General features: G+C 37.7%; 1 protein-coding gene across 1 annotated transcript in view; it reads left to right on the forward strand.

Annotated features, from left to right (window-relative positions):
* The window catches only part of LOC306881577 (netrin-G1-like), a gene marked incomplete at both ends in the record, with an annotated part of 62,319 nt that extends 61,252 nt beyond the window's left edge, over positions 1–1,067 (forward strand). Inside the window, one exon of the mRNA XM_079435759.1 lies at positions 866–1,067. Coding sequence (XP_079291885.1) covers positions 866–1,067 — 202 coding nt within the window. The remainder of the gene's footprint in view (positions 1–865) is intronic.
* Between the last annotated feature and the right edge of the window lie 17,671 nt (positions 1,068–18,738).

Raw genomic sequence — 18,738 nt, forward strand, 5'->3', positions numbered from 1 at the left:
GGGAAAATCAATGACTGCAGATTATATTTAGAGTAGATATGGAAAGTGAGACCACTCATCTCGAGTGGCAGCTAAGATAATCATCTGCAATCGCCCGAGTGTCTCTGAAGCTCTCGCCGCTTTAACTAGGATATCAGGATGAGTAACTACACATGCATTAAAAAGAAACAAATTTCACTCAGAAATTGCTAGTAAATTTCACAAACAATGAATTAAACATTTAAAAACACTGGAACAGTATTTCTGTGTAAAATTTACTCCAATAATCTTTGTTTTAGTTTACAGCTTTGAAAAGTCACTGCATGCATCTTCCTATAAAATAAAATTCATGGAAAGCATCCTTGTTTTGACATAGACTTCGCAAATCGTGATTTCCTCTTACATTTAATGCTCTCTAAACACTCTGAAACAACAGTGACTCTGTCAAAATCTCTTTCCCAGCAAACATCAGAGGAACTTTGAAGAGGTGCTGTTAGTGTCGATAGACTTTCCTCTTCTTTTATTCTTTCCCTTTTTCAGTGTTAAAGCCCAACCACTGAGAGGCTTTCATCCTGCTTTTGTGTCACAGATGTGACCCACGCTTCTATTCAGTATCTCCACAGGGGCACACTCAAATGAGCTCTGTTTTTAATGGCATAATGAAGCTCTCTTCCACAGCATCATGGGAAGCCAAAGTTAAAGGTTGGAGTTTGTAATGGATATGCTACAAAGAGGCTGCAAACGCATCGCAAAAGAAATTAATATTACATTTCGGATAAGATGTCAAACATTGCGGCTGGTTCTTTGTTCGTACCACCAACATAGCAACGGTAGCCTGGGCTGACATTTCCCATTTGTTATGATGTTTTGTTCTTCATCCTGCTAGGTGCAAGTGCAATCTGCATGCCAACAGCTGTGTTTTTGACAAAGGGAAGCTGGGGTGCGAGTGCGAGCATAACACTACGGGGCCGGATTGCGCACGCTGCAAGAGACACTACCAGGGCCGAGCCTGGAGCATGGGCTCCTACCTGCCCATCCCCAAGGGTACTGCCAATATCTGTGAGTACATCATGCCATCTCCTTCTTGACATGACTCATGGGAAAGCATAGTGCTCCATCAAGCACCGAAACGTGACCTTTTCAGTCATGTTCCAAATGATATTTTACTTTGAGAGCAACAAAAAAAAGGACCGACAATAAGCCTGTAGGCAGCACATATTACAGAAACTCCAGTTTTTCTACAGCTCCAAAATGTATAAATATTGCAAATGGCAGGCTTCTGAAATCAACGTTATTTTAGTATCACTGATATACTATTATATGTTTTGTCAATATTTTGAATTAGAGTTTTACTTTTATATTTTGTGTTTGAGTTTTTAGTAATTTTGTTGTTTTTAGTAGGTTTTTTATATTTAGTTTTAGTTTTATTTGTTTAGTACTTCAAGAAATGTTGCCTTGATAACAAGCTATAAGTAGGTTTAAATATTTTGTAAAAGGTGGGTTTTAGTTTTATTTAGTTATCAGTTTTAGTTTTAGTTAACTATAATAATCCTGCTTGAAATTAGGAGGTAAAGATATAAACAAACATTTAATTAAAAACATGCACATTAAAGACGTGTTCAAACACATCTAATGCATCATTCTCTGAAACTTACATTACATTATATTACATTTTAAAGTATTTTAATTTTAGTAATTGTTATATTAGTAATATAATAATTTACATTTTAATAATATAGTAACTTTAAATAGTAATAATATTTCACAATATGCTCTTTTATTTATGTATTTTTATCAAATACTGTAAATGCAGCTTTGATGAGCATAAGACTTACTTAATATATATTATATATTATAATATTTATTTTTATGCATGTCTGTCAATTATTTCCTCACCTGCACTGCCACTCTTGCATCCTCAGACACCCCTGAAATAAACTCTAAAATCTTCTGTTATTAGCTTGTTTGTGCTTCTCCCAACCTGTGAGAGCAAGAAGTCATCCTCTTCTTTAGCTTCATCTTGGCATTGAGTAGTGGCACATCTGTCAAGTTCTCAACCCAAGGCAGGGGGCTCATTGCCCTAATAAATCTAATGAAGTCAGTAACTGTAGCTCAGGGACAGCGAGAGGCTCGGCACTGTCCAGATGGTGGGAGGAGAACCCTCTGGCCCCCTCAGTGCAGGTCCACTCAAAACTTAGTCACTGCCATCAAGCACAAGCCATATACTTATGCAGTCCCAAGCAAAGGACGTCTTACTGCATCACAAGGAGAAATGCGGCAGTGACATTTCGGATTATGAATGTTCTTTTCTGCATTCTCAACACTGCAGTGATGCATGCGTGATCTGGCAATATTAGATTCAGTGCACCTGAAGTGCTTTTGTGTGAGTGTGTAGATGGTTGTGTATGAGTATACATGCTTTTGAAAGCCTTTAATATCGCTCTAGCCTTTCCCCCCATTATGAACGCCCTCATAATGCAGGGGCAAAGCTCAGACTGACAGCCAGTTATTAAAAACCCAATACCAGGACACATCTGTGCCCAACAGACGAAACCAAGGACCACCTATATCAAAAGCAATTTTAGCTCCTGTTTTGGCAAGAAATCCACAATGCAACAGGCTTGCATATGAAATCAAAATAACATTATTGCTCCTGCAGGTTTGGTGAAATCAATAGTCCTCGACTGTTGCATCGTTCCCCTTCTCGCAAATGAGCACGATCGCAGCGACATGCCACTTCTCCTACGCTGCTCGTATTACATGTGAGGTTATGAAACATATGGCTCTCATATAAAGATATATTTGCTGAAAGTGCAGAATTTAATTAAGGTGTAATAGCTTTCATCTGTCATCAAGTCTTCTGCCGTGATCACAAGGGCAATTTATTTCTGTGATAAGATTAATGGTATGTAGGACCCTGCTCATGCAGATGCATGGCTGCATGTGATCTCACGTCTAATAATTCAGCAGGAAATGAAATCCATGACTTTGTCTGGTGGGATGGGATTAGAGAGTCAGGAGGGAACATTTCGTTTGAGAGCGAAAGTGTCCTGCTGTGCCAATACACCAGCACCATACAGCCAGACACAGTAGAGGAGATTTCTCTATGCATCAAACGAGGCTTGAAATGTACAAGTTTTTGGTTACACTGGGTTTGAGTTAACTAATGGGTTACTGTTCATTTTTTTGCCGCAACAAAATGCTAATCATCGTGGCTGAGGATTGAGAATGTGTCCAATTTATTTCCTGAGATTAAATTGGATTTTTAACATTGCATTTAAAATTTATGAAGGGGACTATATAGAACTTTCTCAGTGTATTTTTGTCAGTGTTGGGGAGTAGTTACATGTAACAGAAAATAAATGTAACTGTAAATTGTGTAATTAAATTACAGTTACTTATGAAAATGTTAGTGATTACAAAGGGGATTAGATCTGAATATTTTCACACACAAACACACACACAGAGAGAGAGAGATTCCCAAGTGGCATTGACTTCACTAAAATATGAGACACCAATGTTTCAGGACTTTAGGACACAGAATAGGACACATGCTTATTCGATAGCTGTTTTATTTCATATTTGGGTTTATGTATGCTTTATTTTTTAAGTTGAACTGGGTTTTTTTCCAGTGCATTGTTAGATGCCAGTGTTTCCTGTCATAGCAATGCAAAGATTTCAAAAACAGTAAGCTACTAAGCTATATCTTACGCTTTTCAATCTTTATTTAACCTCAGAACTATCTCAAAGTAAGAAGAGGTGCTAAAGACTGATTTTGTGGTGACTGTGCTTTAAAATGTATATATTTTTATCATCTTAATTGAAGTGTCTGAGAGTAATCGGTGTTGAGTCCTATGTAAGGTTAACCCTGCCTGGTTTAAATGTTTTAAAATGATTAACAGTTGAAAACATTCATTAGAAATTTAGAAAGGTAATCAAAAAGTAATCAAATGTAATTAGTTACATTATTAAAGTAATTAAAATAGTTACACTACTTATTACATTTTAAATAGGGTAACTTGTAGTCTGTAACCGATTACATTTCCAAAGTAACCTTCCCAACACTGATTTTTGTGATCATGTACATAACCTGTATGTTATTTTCATTAACATTAAAAACAATTACAATTAATGTTATTATTGTTAATGAAAATTACATACAGGTATGTTATGTATGATCCCGTTTATGGGTAATTTTACTAAAAATGTAAATATATAATAATAATTCTATAAGACATAGCTATTAAATATATATTCTTATTTGTATACATTATTGTACATATTTATGTATACATACAAATTTATAACTATATATTCTTATTTACATTTATATATCCAGACTTACATATTCAGATTTAGCTCTGTATATTCATGATTTACATTTATATATTTATTTATATATTGTGACTATGCTGTATTTATTATTTCCTGTTTGGTCATTTATAATATATACATATGGTGGATGGTATGCTTTATTTACCTTCCAGCTTTCAGTAAGGTAAGGACATCAGATATGCGGCCGGGGGGGGGGGGGGGGGGGGGGGGCAATCAAACGAGGTTCTGGACAGTCTATATAACGTTCTGATTATAATGAGCAGTTGCGGATTCCACATCTTCACAAGCAATGACAGAACTGAATAGTTTCAAGAAAAAAAATCAAACCACATGAAACCTAAGTTCTTTCTTTCATTAGTCAAGAACAACACAATGTTTTGTGACTACATTAAGTTTCTTTGTATTGCAGCTCTGTAAATTTCCAGCGGGATGTGACAAATTCAATTGAAATTCCAGCTCATGAACTGAAAGGAAGTCGATTTCATTTCATGAAAATCATGCCTATGAATTTATGCTCTATGTACTACAGTATGTAGTTTTGTGGAATTAATTGTATTTGTCTATGCATTCTTCATATAAACAGCAAAAATGCATGAAATACTTATAATGCCTGTGTGGCAGCCTTAACCATGCAGAACCTTAAGATCTTGATCTTATGTTTGCAGAGGAGGATTTTCAATTCTGTGCTCTTGTTGTGTCCCATGTGGGAAGAACAGGTGCTTGAGAAGCGAAGAATTATGTGTGTTCGGTACTTTTGTGATAAATAAGATGTGTTTTGGTTTAATCAATGCACACTGAGCTCATCTACCAGCTGTCCACTTCTGCCTGTTTTCCAGACTTGTCATTCATAGCTCAGGTGAGCAGAATTCCCAATTAGCTTTGAGTCGCTAATGCTGTAATGAGGCCTATGATGTGCCGTGAGAGTTGAACGCAAGAATTCAACCATGTCTGAGTCTAAACTCTTTTGGGGCTAAATATAATGGCAATAAAATATCTGTTAGTCACTGTTGCTAGGTTGGGCATTGTACTAAAAAAACCTGGAAACTATAATACAAAAGATCACATAAAGTGTAAAGCACCTCAGTGGTCTGGTTCTGAAGCAATTGCATGCTGAGATATTCAGTGCTGTTATTCTTTGAACAGTGTCCTATAGACTGACTGGAGAGCAGCACGTAGGTACAATGGTTTGAAATGTCAGGCCTGTCATAATAGTTGATGATTGAAAATAATAATATAAAAAAATAATCTGATGGATAGAAAAGTTAAATAATTTATTAAAATGTGTGCTAACTAACAGCACTGCTGATTAATGAATAATAAATAACATAAAACACTCTGGCAGGCCGCATGTACTCTAGCAGTTAAAAGAAAGAGCTACGCAATTAATTTTGTAGACAAATGCAAACTGTGCCTATATGTATTTAATCACAAAATTAACATTTACAATGTTTACAATTAGGCTAAATGCAATGATTTGAAAATATATCCCATCATTTTCTAATGTACTACTGTCCTTGAATTTCAGCCCTGTTTAATTAAAAATATTATTTTTATAATAAAAAATAAATAAATACAAATATGATTGCTGGAAAAATATGACTTTGTTTTTTATAAATTCATACATAGCCTACATTTAAAAAATAACTAAAAAAAAAAAAAAACATGTTGATCCCTGCCAATGCAAGTGTGCTTTTTGAAACAAATAACAGTTTTCAACCCAGTTTTGTAATTGCCAGTGATGATACTGTGGAAAACAGAACTGCTCATTACAATCAGAGAGTGGCCAGAATCATATGAGCTGGTTTGATCATGTTTTTTCCTCCATATCTGATGTCCTCACTGAAAACATGAAGCTGTGATGCAAGGTAATACATATTTATCTGACTTTTTGAAAAGGCTTAAATGGAGTTTAATTCATGCAAGTTCTTTCTTTTTTTCCCAGGTATCCTGAATAATCTTGGCACCGCTGGTGAGTTTTTCACTCATGGCATAAAGGACATCATTTGTATTGTGTTTATATAGATAACGAGACTTTAATATGTAAAACAGAATTCTTTTGAATATTCAAATACTAATTTGAAGGTCTGGTGATAAAAGTGACTGAAACCCAGTAGATTAACACTAGATTAATAAATAATACTGAATAAAAGCCAATAAAAATTGATTCTTATTTTTAATTTCATCAAGTTCGACAGAATGCCTCTTCTCTTGGAGCAGCGAACCGAAATCAAGGTAAGATTTTCAGAAATCATCTCACTAATGCCTGTAAAACATCCAACCACAGAATTTTTTTTCCAGCTTGAGGATCCAAACCCTCATACTAACAAAGCGCCTTTGTTTATGTCTACTTTGATCTCCTCTACGATTTCAGTCCAGCCTCTCAAATCTCAAAAGACTGTCCAAGCAACAGTTTTGAGTGACTCATTGTCTGCGGTTAGTTTGTTGTTAGGTTGTTGATGATATATTTAGAATTAGAAAGCAATAACATGAAAAAAATGTTAACGTTGTCATATTAAAACACCCATCATGGCTATGAACTGTGATTTGATAGTTTCTAATACTAGCCAGAGGCTGCTAAAATGTATTTTGTCACTAGCATATACATAGATGGTCTCAAAGCTTAAGGATGAACTAAAATACATTTTGATTTCATGGGGTCTTTAAGAAAAGAGGATTGAAAAAACTGAAGGCTTCTCATTTTCAGCTCTCCTGCTGATTGTGAGTGACAGAGAGTGGTCTCTTTTCTGTCAGGACCAATAGAGTGGGGGAACTATGACGTCACTCTGTAGGCGGATCGGCTGTTAGCATGAAACTGGTTACATCGACAAAAACCCAATAGGATTTTCCCATAGGCTTTTAGATAATCGCAAAAAATAAGCTCTGTGTTCAATCATAGTTCATGAAACTTACACGTTTTGACCACGAGTGGGGTGTAACTGGTGTGTTTTATGTCGTAGAATAAAACGTGAAAGTATCTTGAGCCTGTGTAAACCATGGGCCTTATTTAAGGGATTTAACCAAAATCCCATTCAAAAAACCCATTGACTCTGGGATGATGGAACCGGAAGTGCTAAAATGCTAACTCGCTTCCGGGTTTTCGCCTATAAAGTGACATCATAGTTCCACCACTCTATAGCAGAACAAAATAGAGGACTGTGTGAGATTGCGAGAATCTGTCTGGTTGTTCAACACCTTACATCTTCTAGATCCAAACCTTCTATTAGTAATTAAGCAGCCAGCGGACAGTAGTGTTTAATGATGACTTCCCAGATATCAGGCTCTTCTAATAACCTCTCAAATGTAATTAGTCTCAAGTATCTGTTTTCTTCTACCTGGCCTCTTCATGGAATAGAAGAGTGAATGTGAGAAAAAAAAGACGAGATGGCGGTAGGTTTATGTACACAGATTTCAAAGCTTGATTTAAATTAATCTCGAGCAGATGAATACAGTGGAGAAACCATCACTCAGACGATAAAAATGATAAAAGAGATACACAGGGTAGAAAAGTGTGCTGGGAAATATGTGCATTGGACACTGAAATTTGTTAATGAGTTAGAGAGTAGTAAATGCTGATAATCAATAAAGACAGTGTATGATATATGGGAGCTAACAGTAAAATAGCTTGTAGATGAGCAGATGGCACAATATTCTATTAGTGAAATGTATCTTCATTTTATTCTAAAACAATGGTTTTCAAATGGTGGGTAACAGCCTGAAAATGTCTTACAGGTCTGTTCTGTTCTACAAGAGGGGAAAGAATAATGCTAAATAAAATTAAACTAACCGTATACATGTGCCTTGTTCAGATAGCTAGATAAATAGATTTATACAATATATAGCATTTTGTCTAAATAAATTAAAAATAAAACAATAAAAACTGCAATCAATAATAATGTACAGTATGGAAAGTGCATAGTTATGTTGACATTAGTTTAAGATTACATTAAACAGTGAAAAAGAAAAAAATTATCCCCAACTAGAAAAAAAAAAAGATTTTCCACCACCATGAGCTCTAAGGGGCTCCGTAATTTTGCTACTACATTGGTGACTTAATGTCCAAATAAAAAACTAAAAAAACTGAGTCTTGAAACAAAATCAGTTGAGAATGACTGATCTAGGCAATACAATGCAGGAACAGTGAGTTGTACTACAGTAACACTTAAGCTACTTAAATCTATTAACTAAAATGGAAACAGGATTAAATAATCAGTAAGTATAGCAAATTTAGGACAGGGATAGTTCCATATTAGCTAATCAGTAATTTTTGAATGAAATTAAACTCATTTACAATCTAGTAAATAACTATGATACATTTTTAAATATTACGAATTATACAACAGTTATACAACAAGAGTGCAATATTCTAGGGATATCAGAACTCCAACCATTTCACCGTTTGTATCACAAATCTTGCAGTATTTCTCACAGCGAGTGGCATGGCAGATGCCCAAATTCATTATAATTTTATAAATAACACTGTCACAGAATGTAGTTTTAACACTTTTAGGGAAGAATTTACTTTTATAGACTTCAAATATGTAGTTTGTTAATAAAGATGACGTCTATTTGAACATTTGCTTAGTGGCCGTTCAGCGCTCATAAACCCACCGGGAGCAATCTTACCTCAGCCAGTTCTTCTAGAATTTGCTGCTAGCTCTGATGTCTCTATAGTGATTAAACATGAGATATAATTTGTTTTGGGTAAATCTAATGGGCAGTCTTTGGTCTCATTAGTTCGTTGATTGTTCCATAACAAATAGTTTTGGCAGAGGGCAAAATCTCATCACGCTATATTTTGTGTAACTTCAATGCCGTATATAAGAGCGCTGCCTTTGTACTAAATTAAATTGACATTTTCGAATTAGTAATGGAGGCTTGGGCTCTGTGGCGGAAGGAAGTAGTTCTGCGCAAAAGAAGGTTTTTAAAGACGACCCAAGAAAAAAATGGTTGTATATCAGCACGCTGTTTACCTACAGTACTTGTGAGATATTGCTCATTTAATTACTAACCACAATATTAACATATCTGATATGTGACCAAAATTTTTTACATGGTCATAGAATGCACCACTAATTACCGTTACCTAGTTACTCTGCAGTAACTTCTAGTGAACTGTGTCATATACTGTAAAATTATAAAATTTTTCACTTTAAAATAATGCTCCAGATCATTAGTAATTCCTGCAGAGTAACTACATAACACAGGAGTAATGGTGCATTTTATGACCATGTTCACAGCAAAACAGAAAACTGTTAAGACTTGTTAATTTTGTGTTTACTTTAATCTCATTTAGACATTGCTGATTACCTTATTAAGAAGTTCTCGCTATAATTAGTTAATCCTGTTTCCCTATTAGTTAATAGGACAGTAGTAGCTGAAGTGTTACAATAGTACTGAATTACTTTGTGCATAGTTACCTATTAATGACTCAACATTATTCTAAAGCATTATCACTAAACTGAATAAGATCTTTAGTCTCATCCATAATAGTACACCACTCTGAGGTTCATCTCAAAAAGGAGCACTGAAACCTCGTCTCTGACCTGTCAGGGAACGAATAGATCTGTTGCATGCATGCGTCACTATTTCTCGACTCAGGAGCTGCCTGTTCTGTTCCGTTAGCGTGTGAAAAAGTCACCGTCTGCGAAGGTGCTATACAGCACATATGTCTCCCAGGGAGAGACAGACCTCGGCCAGGGTTCACACCTCAGTTTTTTCTTAGGTCAGAAGGTAAAGTGCAACACAAGTGCAAATGCAATCTAACCCACTGTACACTGCATGTGGCGGATGACCTTGCACGTCTTTGACAATGAAAATGAAGACCGGGACAGACGTGAGTGTCTGTGTGTTCAATGCTCCCTCGGTGCGTATGTACATATTTGAAGAAAGAAGCAGTCAAAGGAGCAGCAGCAGCGGGTCTGTCTTCTGGGTACACTTGAACCGCACCCTTCGCTCAAATCTAATCTTGGGTACAGATGCTCATGAAAAGACAATAGCTCTGTAGGGTCCTCTGGAGGCCTGTCAGCATTTGGTTAATCCCATACACAGTGAACAAAGTAAAGATTTAAAGTTTAAATCCCAGCAAAATCTTTCCAGAGTTGTCGCTCAAAACGGGCACTGAGCTTTTCTGAGCACCAGTTAAACCATGCCAGATGGGTTTTTTTGTGGAGAGATATGATAAAAAAAAGTGATATTTCAGTGTTAAAATTGCCCTCAGCACTTAAAATGCTTAAAAGTGTCTCTTTTGAAGTGATACATTTCTGTTTGTTTGTATAGTAGTAGAATTTCAGTAATAGTGAAGAAAAACTTTCTATATTTAAACTATGGAAAGAAAAGTGAAAATAATATAATGAGTCAAATTACTGTGGATGTATATTACTTTTTTAATAATATATAAATAAAAATGGCTTCTGATTGATCGATACATTGTTCCAGCAATGCTAAAATGCACAATATAGCAACGATTTTGATGCGGAAATCCTCTTCACCATGTCACTGCAGCTCACACAGCCGATCATTATAAAAAATTAAATGCATAATTTGTCCTACAATAAGTTTAAGTATTATTTAGCAATTTTTTTGTGGCCATGCTACACTGTACAAACTAGTATTGGGCCTAATAGCGTCTTTTAACTGTGATTACATTAGTGATTTATTAGTCTCCCTGACTGGGGGTGTGTTTCCCGAAACCAATGTTTTCCAATATGATCGAAAGTATCAGCATATTGCAGTTTAATGATTTAGTGTTTCCAAAACCCATATAGTTCCAATGAGCATGCATCAACAGCCTCAAAAATGTGTGTGATTGGAAATCCAGCTCTTGGTCTGTGGTTAGAAACATGGTTTCTTGTTAGTTCAACATGTGGGCCTAAATAGTTTGCTTATTTTGTTCACGAGCATGATCTAACGTGTAGTACAATCTATATTTTTCATTTTATATATGTACAAACTCTACATCTTTTATTAGTTTGTCAAGAGAATGAAGAGTGTGCATGTGCATAAGTGGTTTAATACCATGGGAAGCTCAGGAGTATGACGTTAGAGAGAACTTGCAACTGAATAAAACATCTGGAAATAAAGCAAAACAGTGGAGAACACTCGCGAATAGCGAAGGATTCCTCAGATGACATGTTGATTATTTACAACAATAATCTGACATGAATTCAATCTTGAACCGATTAATTTTTCAAAGTTATTACTCCGCTGCCTGCTTGATGACATTAACAACAGTTGTTGATTATTGAAGCAACGTGGCTCGAACAACAACTGTGAAGAGTTACCGCAGTTTAGACAAACAGCCATGACTAGCTAGTTAATTTCTCCAATAAAGCAGTGTTATTAATGTTAGTTTAGCAGCGAGTTACATCTTATGTATGGGAAACACACCTCTGGTCAGACTGGTTTTAGAGGGTCAGCTAAAAAATTAAACCAGTTAAACTCTAGTTTGGACAGGCTGTGAGACCAACGTAAAGACCTAAGCTAGTTGGTTTAAATGGGATTTAATAGGACTATTGCTCATTGCTGGTTTTCTTGAGTTTCGTTCTGTCCCTGCTTCTCAGAGGACCAAGATGAAATCCATCTTAATGAAGAAAGCAGCATTTAATTACACCCAGTTTCTGAGCAAATAGTCCTGTCTCTCCTCCCAAAGCAAATATTTTCCTCAATAATGGAAGCTACTACAATGCAATAGAAATCCTCTTTTTTCCTCTAAAGAGCTTGTTTACAGGTCAAGGGAAGGGAGATTAGAGCAATTCGGACTGGATTGGCACCATGACATACATTTCTTTGCACACCACTTCCCTGTTTATCTTGAATTTGAAATTGAAATTTGAAGGGGTGGAAAAGCCTTGAACCTTAATTATGTGGTGTTTATTTTTCATTTCGCAATGATTAGATTATGAATCAAACATCAGAAGTGTCAAAGCATTGCTGAACGGTTCATTTAACAATAGGTGTTGATTGAGTTTGCTGCAACCTTCACATGCTAAAAAGCACTAATCAACCTGCAGTTACTAGCAATGCAGCATCAACCCAGTCTCACAAAAAAATCAACAATTTTACAAGGTGATCTCATATGAATTCATACGAAAACTAATTATTTTAAGAAAAAAAGGGCAACACTTTAGTATGAGGATTTAGTACCAAGAATTTAGTACCAATTCTCACTTTTAATAAGTTATTAAATGGATAGTTCACCCAAAAATTTAAATTCTGTCATTATTCACTAGGGGTGTGCAATACTGCAAATTTTGGTATCGATCCAATACAGAGTAAATACAGGGCCAGTATCGCCGATACTTGTCATTTAAAAAAAAAAAAAAAAAAAACATACATTTAAATGACCAACAACAATTAAAAAAAATTAACAATACTAATGTTGATATGACTAATATTATATTCACCTTAAAGCTACTTGGGTATTATTTGCCTTTCTGAAAGGACTTTGCAGGCAGAGGAGCCCAGAACATGAAAGCAATGCACAGTTTCATGTTAAGTATTTTTCTCCCATAGAAAAAAGTTATAAAAATAATTAACGTGGCTTAATAAATTAAGAACGTAATATTAAAAGACAAAACTCAGTATACACCTTATTAATGTTGCAAACTAGATATACAAGTTAGCAGATGTGCCCAGAATACGAAAGCAACGCTCAAAGTTTTCACATTATGCATTTTCCTCCCATAGAAAACCATTATAAAGAAAAGTTTAACGTAAGTGGCTTATTGAATGAATACAGTGATATGAAAAATACCTATTAAGCCATAACTCATTTATTATTGAAAGGATTTTCGTATGTTATATACGTACTGTATTTTCTGTTTGTTTTACATACTGTAATGTTTGTTATTGCAATAAAAACCTGTGATATGAAAAGGCCAAATTCGGTATAGTTTATAAAAATGTATAGGCCTACTATGTATGTACAGGTAAGCAGATGAACCCAGAATATGAATGCAAAACACTGAATTTCATTTTCAATCATTGCAATATAAAAACATTTAATCTGGTGCAATGGTGGTGTAACAGGGCGAACAAGACGTGAGACATGCGGATCCATGTGCAAACTTTTCTTTATAAACATAGTCAAGACACAGGCAAGACACAAGAGAGATCCTAGGGCAAGTGTGGGTCGACGATCGGCGAACAATATCCAATAGGGCAAGGCAGAGAGATATCCGTGAGGAAGTGAAGAGACCCAGAACTGAGGCAAAGCCGGCAGAGCAGGGCACCAAGGCGGAGCCGACAGGGCTGGAGCCCACCAGAGCGGAGCAGACGGAACAGGAGTCCACCAGGGTGGAGCGGATGGGACGTGAGCCCACCAGAGTGGAGCAGAAGATCTCCACGGCAGAGCAGGTGGAGCAGGAAACCACCAGAACGGAGTAGAAGACCACCACGGCAGAGCAGAAGACCGGAGCGGAATAGAAGACCACCAGAGTGAGACAGGAGACCACCAGGCCAGTGCAGACAAGGCAGAGGACCCTGGCAGAGATCTGGGGAGAGTAGAGACAGACAACACAGACAGTGCATTAACGGTCTCAGGGACCATGGTAGGGAACAAAGCAATCGTCAAGAGGTTCACTGACTGAAACTGAACAGATAGATAGTTCATGTATGGTTATTTTGTCAGTGACAGGGTTAACGGGGCAGACAAACTTCATTGAGAGTTTCCATGGCCCTAACAGGCATCAATGAGGATTCACAAATGGCCCCTATAGGCGCCGCAAAACAGTCAGGAATTTCACAGCCCGCATCCTTGGGTGAAACAGACAAATCAGTTCAGAAGTAGCCTCCTTGGCCGGTTTAGAACAGGACAAAATTTCATAATCTGCCTCTGTAGCCATGACAGGACGAGAGTTCAGGGACAGCCCTATCGGCCAGCCCAGAGCGAAGCAAAGGTTCACTGATGGCCTCCATAACCGTGACAGGACAGGGCGAGAGTTTACAGACGGCCTTCTTAGCCGTGACAGGACAAGGCGAGAGTTCACAGACGGCCTCTTTAGCCGTGACAGGACAGGGTGAGAGCTGATAAGTGGATACCACTGACACCTCTGGAGGTTCTGCAGCGGATGCCGCCACCTCTAGAGGTTCTACAGCAGTACCATCAGGAGTTTCAACAAATGCAGAGAGTTCAGCAATGGTACCTTTGACCGTGACATGACAGGCTGCGAGTGCATTACTGGGCGCCACCACCATGCAAGGAATTAAAGAGAGCAGCGGGCATCTCTAGAGCTGCAGTGGTGGTGTATGCAGCCCAAATACACCATAAAGTGATCCCCATTGTGGGAAGCACTGCAGACAGGGGAATCAGTTCAGGGACAGGAGGGCTAAAGTGAGTGGGTTTTGGGATACCAGCTGTGCATGCAGACGCCAGCGGTGCATCCCTCATGCTGGTTACCAGACAGGGAACTCGAAGGACTGACCTTAAATATCTGAGTGTGACAGACTGGACGTTACAGGACTCTGGCAGTTCAGCGGACACGTGGTGTGACTCTGGCAGATCAGCGGAGATGTGGTGTGACTCTGGCAGATCAGCGGAGACGTGGTGTGACTCTGGCAGATCAGCTGTGGATAAAAGAAGGAAGTCCATGGTTTAAGTAGGGTGTGTGATTGTGTGATAGTTCTCATGTGTGAGCGTGATTAGTGCAATCAGCTGTATATGTGTCATCAGTGCAATGGATGATGGGAATTGTAGTTTGTGGGTGAAGTGCAACAGTAGTGTGGTGCAAGAGTCAGTGTGATGGAGGAGTGACCTCTGGTGGCGAGTAAACAGAAGTCCACAGACCAGATTCGTGACAGGTGGAAGACAGTGATAAAGACCAAATAAATAAATAAAGACTAAATTCAGTATACAGTTTGTTAATAAAATATAATATGTGGCAACCAGCTGAGCCCAGAATATATATGAAAACATGCTAAATTACATGTTAAGCATTTTACTCCCATAGAAAACCGTTATAATGAAAACATTTAAAGTGGCTTAATGCATTAAGAAATAATATTAAAAGGCCAAACTCAGTATATACCTTACAGTGATACTGCATAAAAAGGACAATTTTGGTATACAGTTATATTCAATATGCACTATGTGAAGGATTTCCTTCCTCCCCTTTTCATTTCTTTTGCAGCTCGGAGTTCTACCGTTCAATCTGTAGCCAAAAGTATCCGCTTGCGCTTGGAGTCTCTGAGTCACGTGATGGCATGACAACCAAACCAGCGTAGCAGGGGAGGAGCAATGCTTGCATACGAGATGTGAAAAGAGCGGAATATACCCCCACAGACATGTCTACACTTTGTTGAATGTATTAAGCAATGTATTAAGTATATAGGAGAAAAAAAATAACCTAGAGTATCGATCTTATCAGGCTAGTATCGATCCGATACCAATACCAACGTTGGTATCGATACTATCGATATTAGGATCGATACGCCCACCCCTATTACTCACCCTCATGTTGTTCCAAACCTGTAAGACCTCTGTTCATCTTCAGAACACAAATTAATATATTTTCGATGAATTCTGAGAGCTCTCTGACCCTCCTGTAGACAGCAATGTAATTGCCACGTTCAAAGTCCAGAAATGTAGCAAGGACATCAGTAAACTAATCCATGTGACATCAGGGGTTCAACCATAGTTTTATGAAGCTACAAGATTACTTTTTGAGCGCAAAAAAAAAAAAAACTTTATTCAACAATTCATCTCCTCCGCGTCACCCTGGCGCCATTTTGGAGAGTATCCACTGAACGTAAACAACATATGCTGTTCTGTGTCAACTGTGCCATGCGGATACATTTTCTACGCTGTTTGAATGAAACGCTTTGAACGAAAACAATCCGCGTGGCACAGCTGACACAGAACAGCATACGTTGTTTACGTTCAGTGGATACTTTTCAAAAATGGCGCCAGATTGTGGTAATTACATTGCTGTCTATGGGAGCTCTCAGAATTCATCAAAAATATCATAATTTGTGTTCCGAAGATGAATGGATGTCTTACGGGTTTGGAATGACATGAGAGTGAGTAATTAATGACAGAATTTTCATTTTTGGGTGAACTATCCCTTTAACATGCCTATTATTAACATATTGGTACTTATAAAACACATATTCTGCATGACCATATTCTACATCCCTAATCCTACCCAATACCTAAACTTAACTACTACCTTATTAACTATTAATAAGCCTAGCTTGTCAGTGAACTATGGCTTTGTGTAGTAAATGCCACGCCATCTGAAAGCAGGTGATGGCGATTTCCTACTAATCAAGAAACCAGCTTTACTGGTAAGATGCACATGATAATCGGATTCGATTAATTGCACAGCCCTACTTCATAATTATTTCTTTCTGTCACACTTTATTTTAAGGTCCAATTCTCACTATTAACAAACCATTAACTACGACTTTTGCCTCCATAAATTCCTAATCTGCTGCTTAGTTGTTAAGTTGTTTACTGACTAGATGCGCATGATACTCAAATTCGATTAATTGCACAGCCCTATTATGAATAGTAAAATTCAAATTAGCCACCAATTTGCCAAAATGTAAAATAGTTAGAATTGCCGTGAGATTGTGTTGGCAGCTTTTGGACTTTCTCTGGTAGCTTCATGCCAGATATTTACCAAAAGTCAGCAGAGGCGTTTTCGATTTTGTTCACAAACTGAAAAATGTGTCACACAAAGATATATTTCCTGCCCCAAATCCTACCTCTCACTCTATGATTAATCATATCACTTCTGCAATATTACAGTGGGACTAACATCCCCCGTGGTGTCCTTAAAAGACACCACTGAGCCTCTCGCCAGCGCCCATCATAAACAATCACACACACAGCAACCTGATGATCATCTTGATGGATGCACTTTTTTTCCTGGAAAGTGTTTCCTGGCGGGCGGAGGGAAGCGATGCATGTTCACCTCTCTTTTTCTCTGCTCCCCACAGCTCGAGTGTGTGACAACGTGCTCCTTCGCTGTCAGAACGGTGGTGTGTGTCACCACCACCAGCGCTGCCAGTGTCAGGCCGGATTCGGCGGCATACTGTGTGAGAAGGCCCAGTGCCAGGGTGACTCTTGCGAGGATCTGCAATCCAGCCAACCGTCCCTCCGTCCCCCGCCCACGGTCCAAACTCTCCCGCTGGCTCTTCTATCTCTCATCCCCTCCCTGCTGGCCACCCGGGGCCTTACATCCCTCTGAGGGGAACGCTTTCGCCCCAAAGACATTCTCCACGGGGGCTCCAATCATGACTTCCTGTTAGAGGACACACAACGACTGAAAAGAAATGCTCCTTTGATGAGAAAAAAAAACGAAACATCTTTTTAGGAAACCTTAAAGTTTTCTACTCAGTACTATGTAAATTAAAGTTTGCCAGAGATAATGGATAAACTGAAAAAAAAACTAGAAACTGCAAGAGGGAATTTACAAAAAAAAGAACAAAATGTTAGGAAGAAATCAAATCAATACACTTTTACACTGCTCTGAAGCCATCCGTCAGATAAAACTTTATCTCTAGCCTCAGAGCACAGAAACACTGCACTACATTTTTTTTTTTTTTTGGAGACAAATCATCGATGTGAAGATGAATCAAGATGTACTCATAGACTGCCACCTGAATTTACGCACACACCAATACGACTGGATGTCAAACTTCTCACACTTTACCTGTTCCCGACCCTCTCGCTTCTTCTTGTAACTCTGTGAAGTCATGTAAAAGAGCTATGATGTATGTCACCAAGAATTGATCCAGATTATCAGTCAGAGCTGGTGTAAGATCAAATATACAGTAGCATGAGAGACAACTGTTGACATTTTGTACTGGGATGTTTTCAGGCAATGAGAATTTGAACAAGAAGAAAGAACCTGATCAGCAACGTGATTTATTGCATCGCTGCAACAACCTGTAGAATTTGGGTTGGTTATTTATTGCCCTGATGAAGTTGAATATTCCTGTTCAGTTGCTAATTGTTTTGCTTAAAACGTACGTTTACATTCTCACCGACCGAACTGTATGAAAGGTTTCACCAAAGGGCTTTGGTGAGAAATCCTTTGTTGCTTGAAACCAATTATGTTTGTGAATTAAAGATGAAAAAAAGAACTTTATTGCCATTTTGTGAAAGCAAATCTTCAAAGATAACAGGTGTATTCTTTTCATGTGTTCTCAGAAGTTCAGGCATGTTTTCAAAGAGACCGTACAAATTGCAGGTGTATTAAATTTAGCGGTTAGCACTTTCCCAAACGTTACAATTGTTAAGAATGGCGCAAAAATGCTAGAAACGTTCATCTATCAAAGTATGCACACTTTGAACTCAAAATTTAAAACTGATATAGATGAAAGACATGTTCAGCTTCATTGTGTCAGTGTTCTGAAAAAGGAATTTAAACATGATGGGCCTCATACACAGATTCTGTTTAGACTTAGCATTATCCAGCC

Source organism: Barbus barbus, assembly GCF_936440315.1.
Source record: "Barbus barbus genome assembly, chromosome: 15".
Taxonomy (NCBI): domain Eukaryota; kingdom Metazoa; phylum Chordata; class Actinopteri; order Cypriniformes; family Cyprinidae; genus Barbus; species Barbus barbus.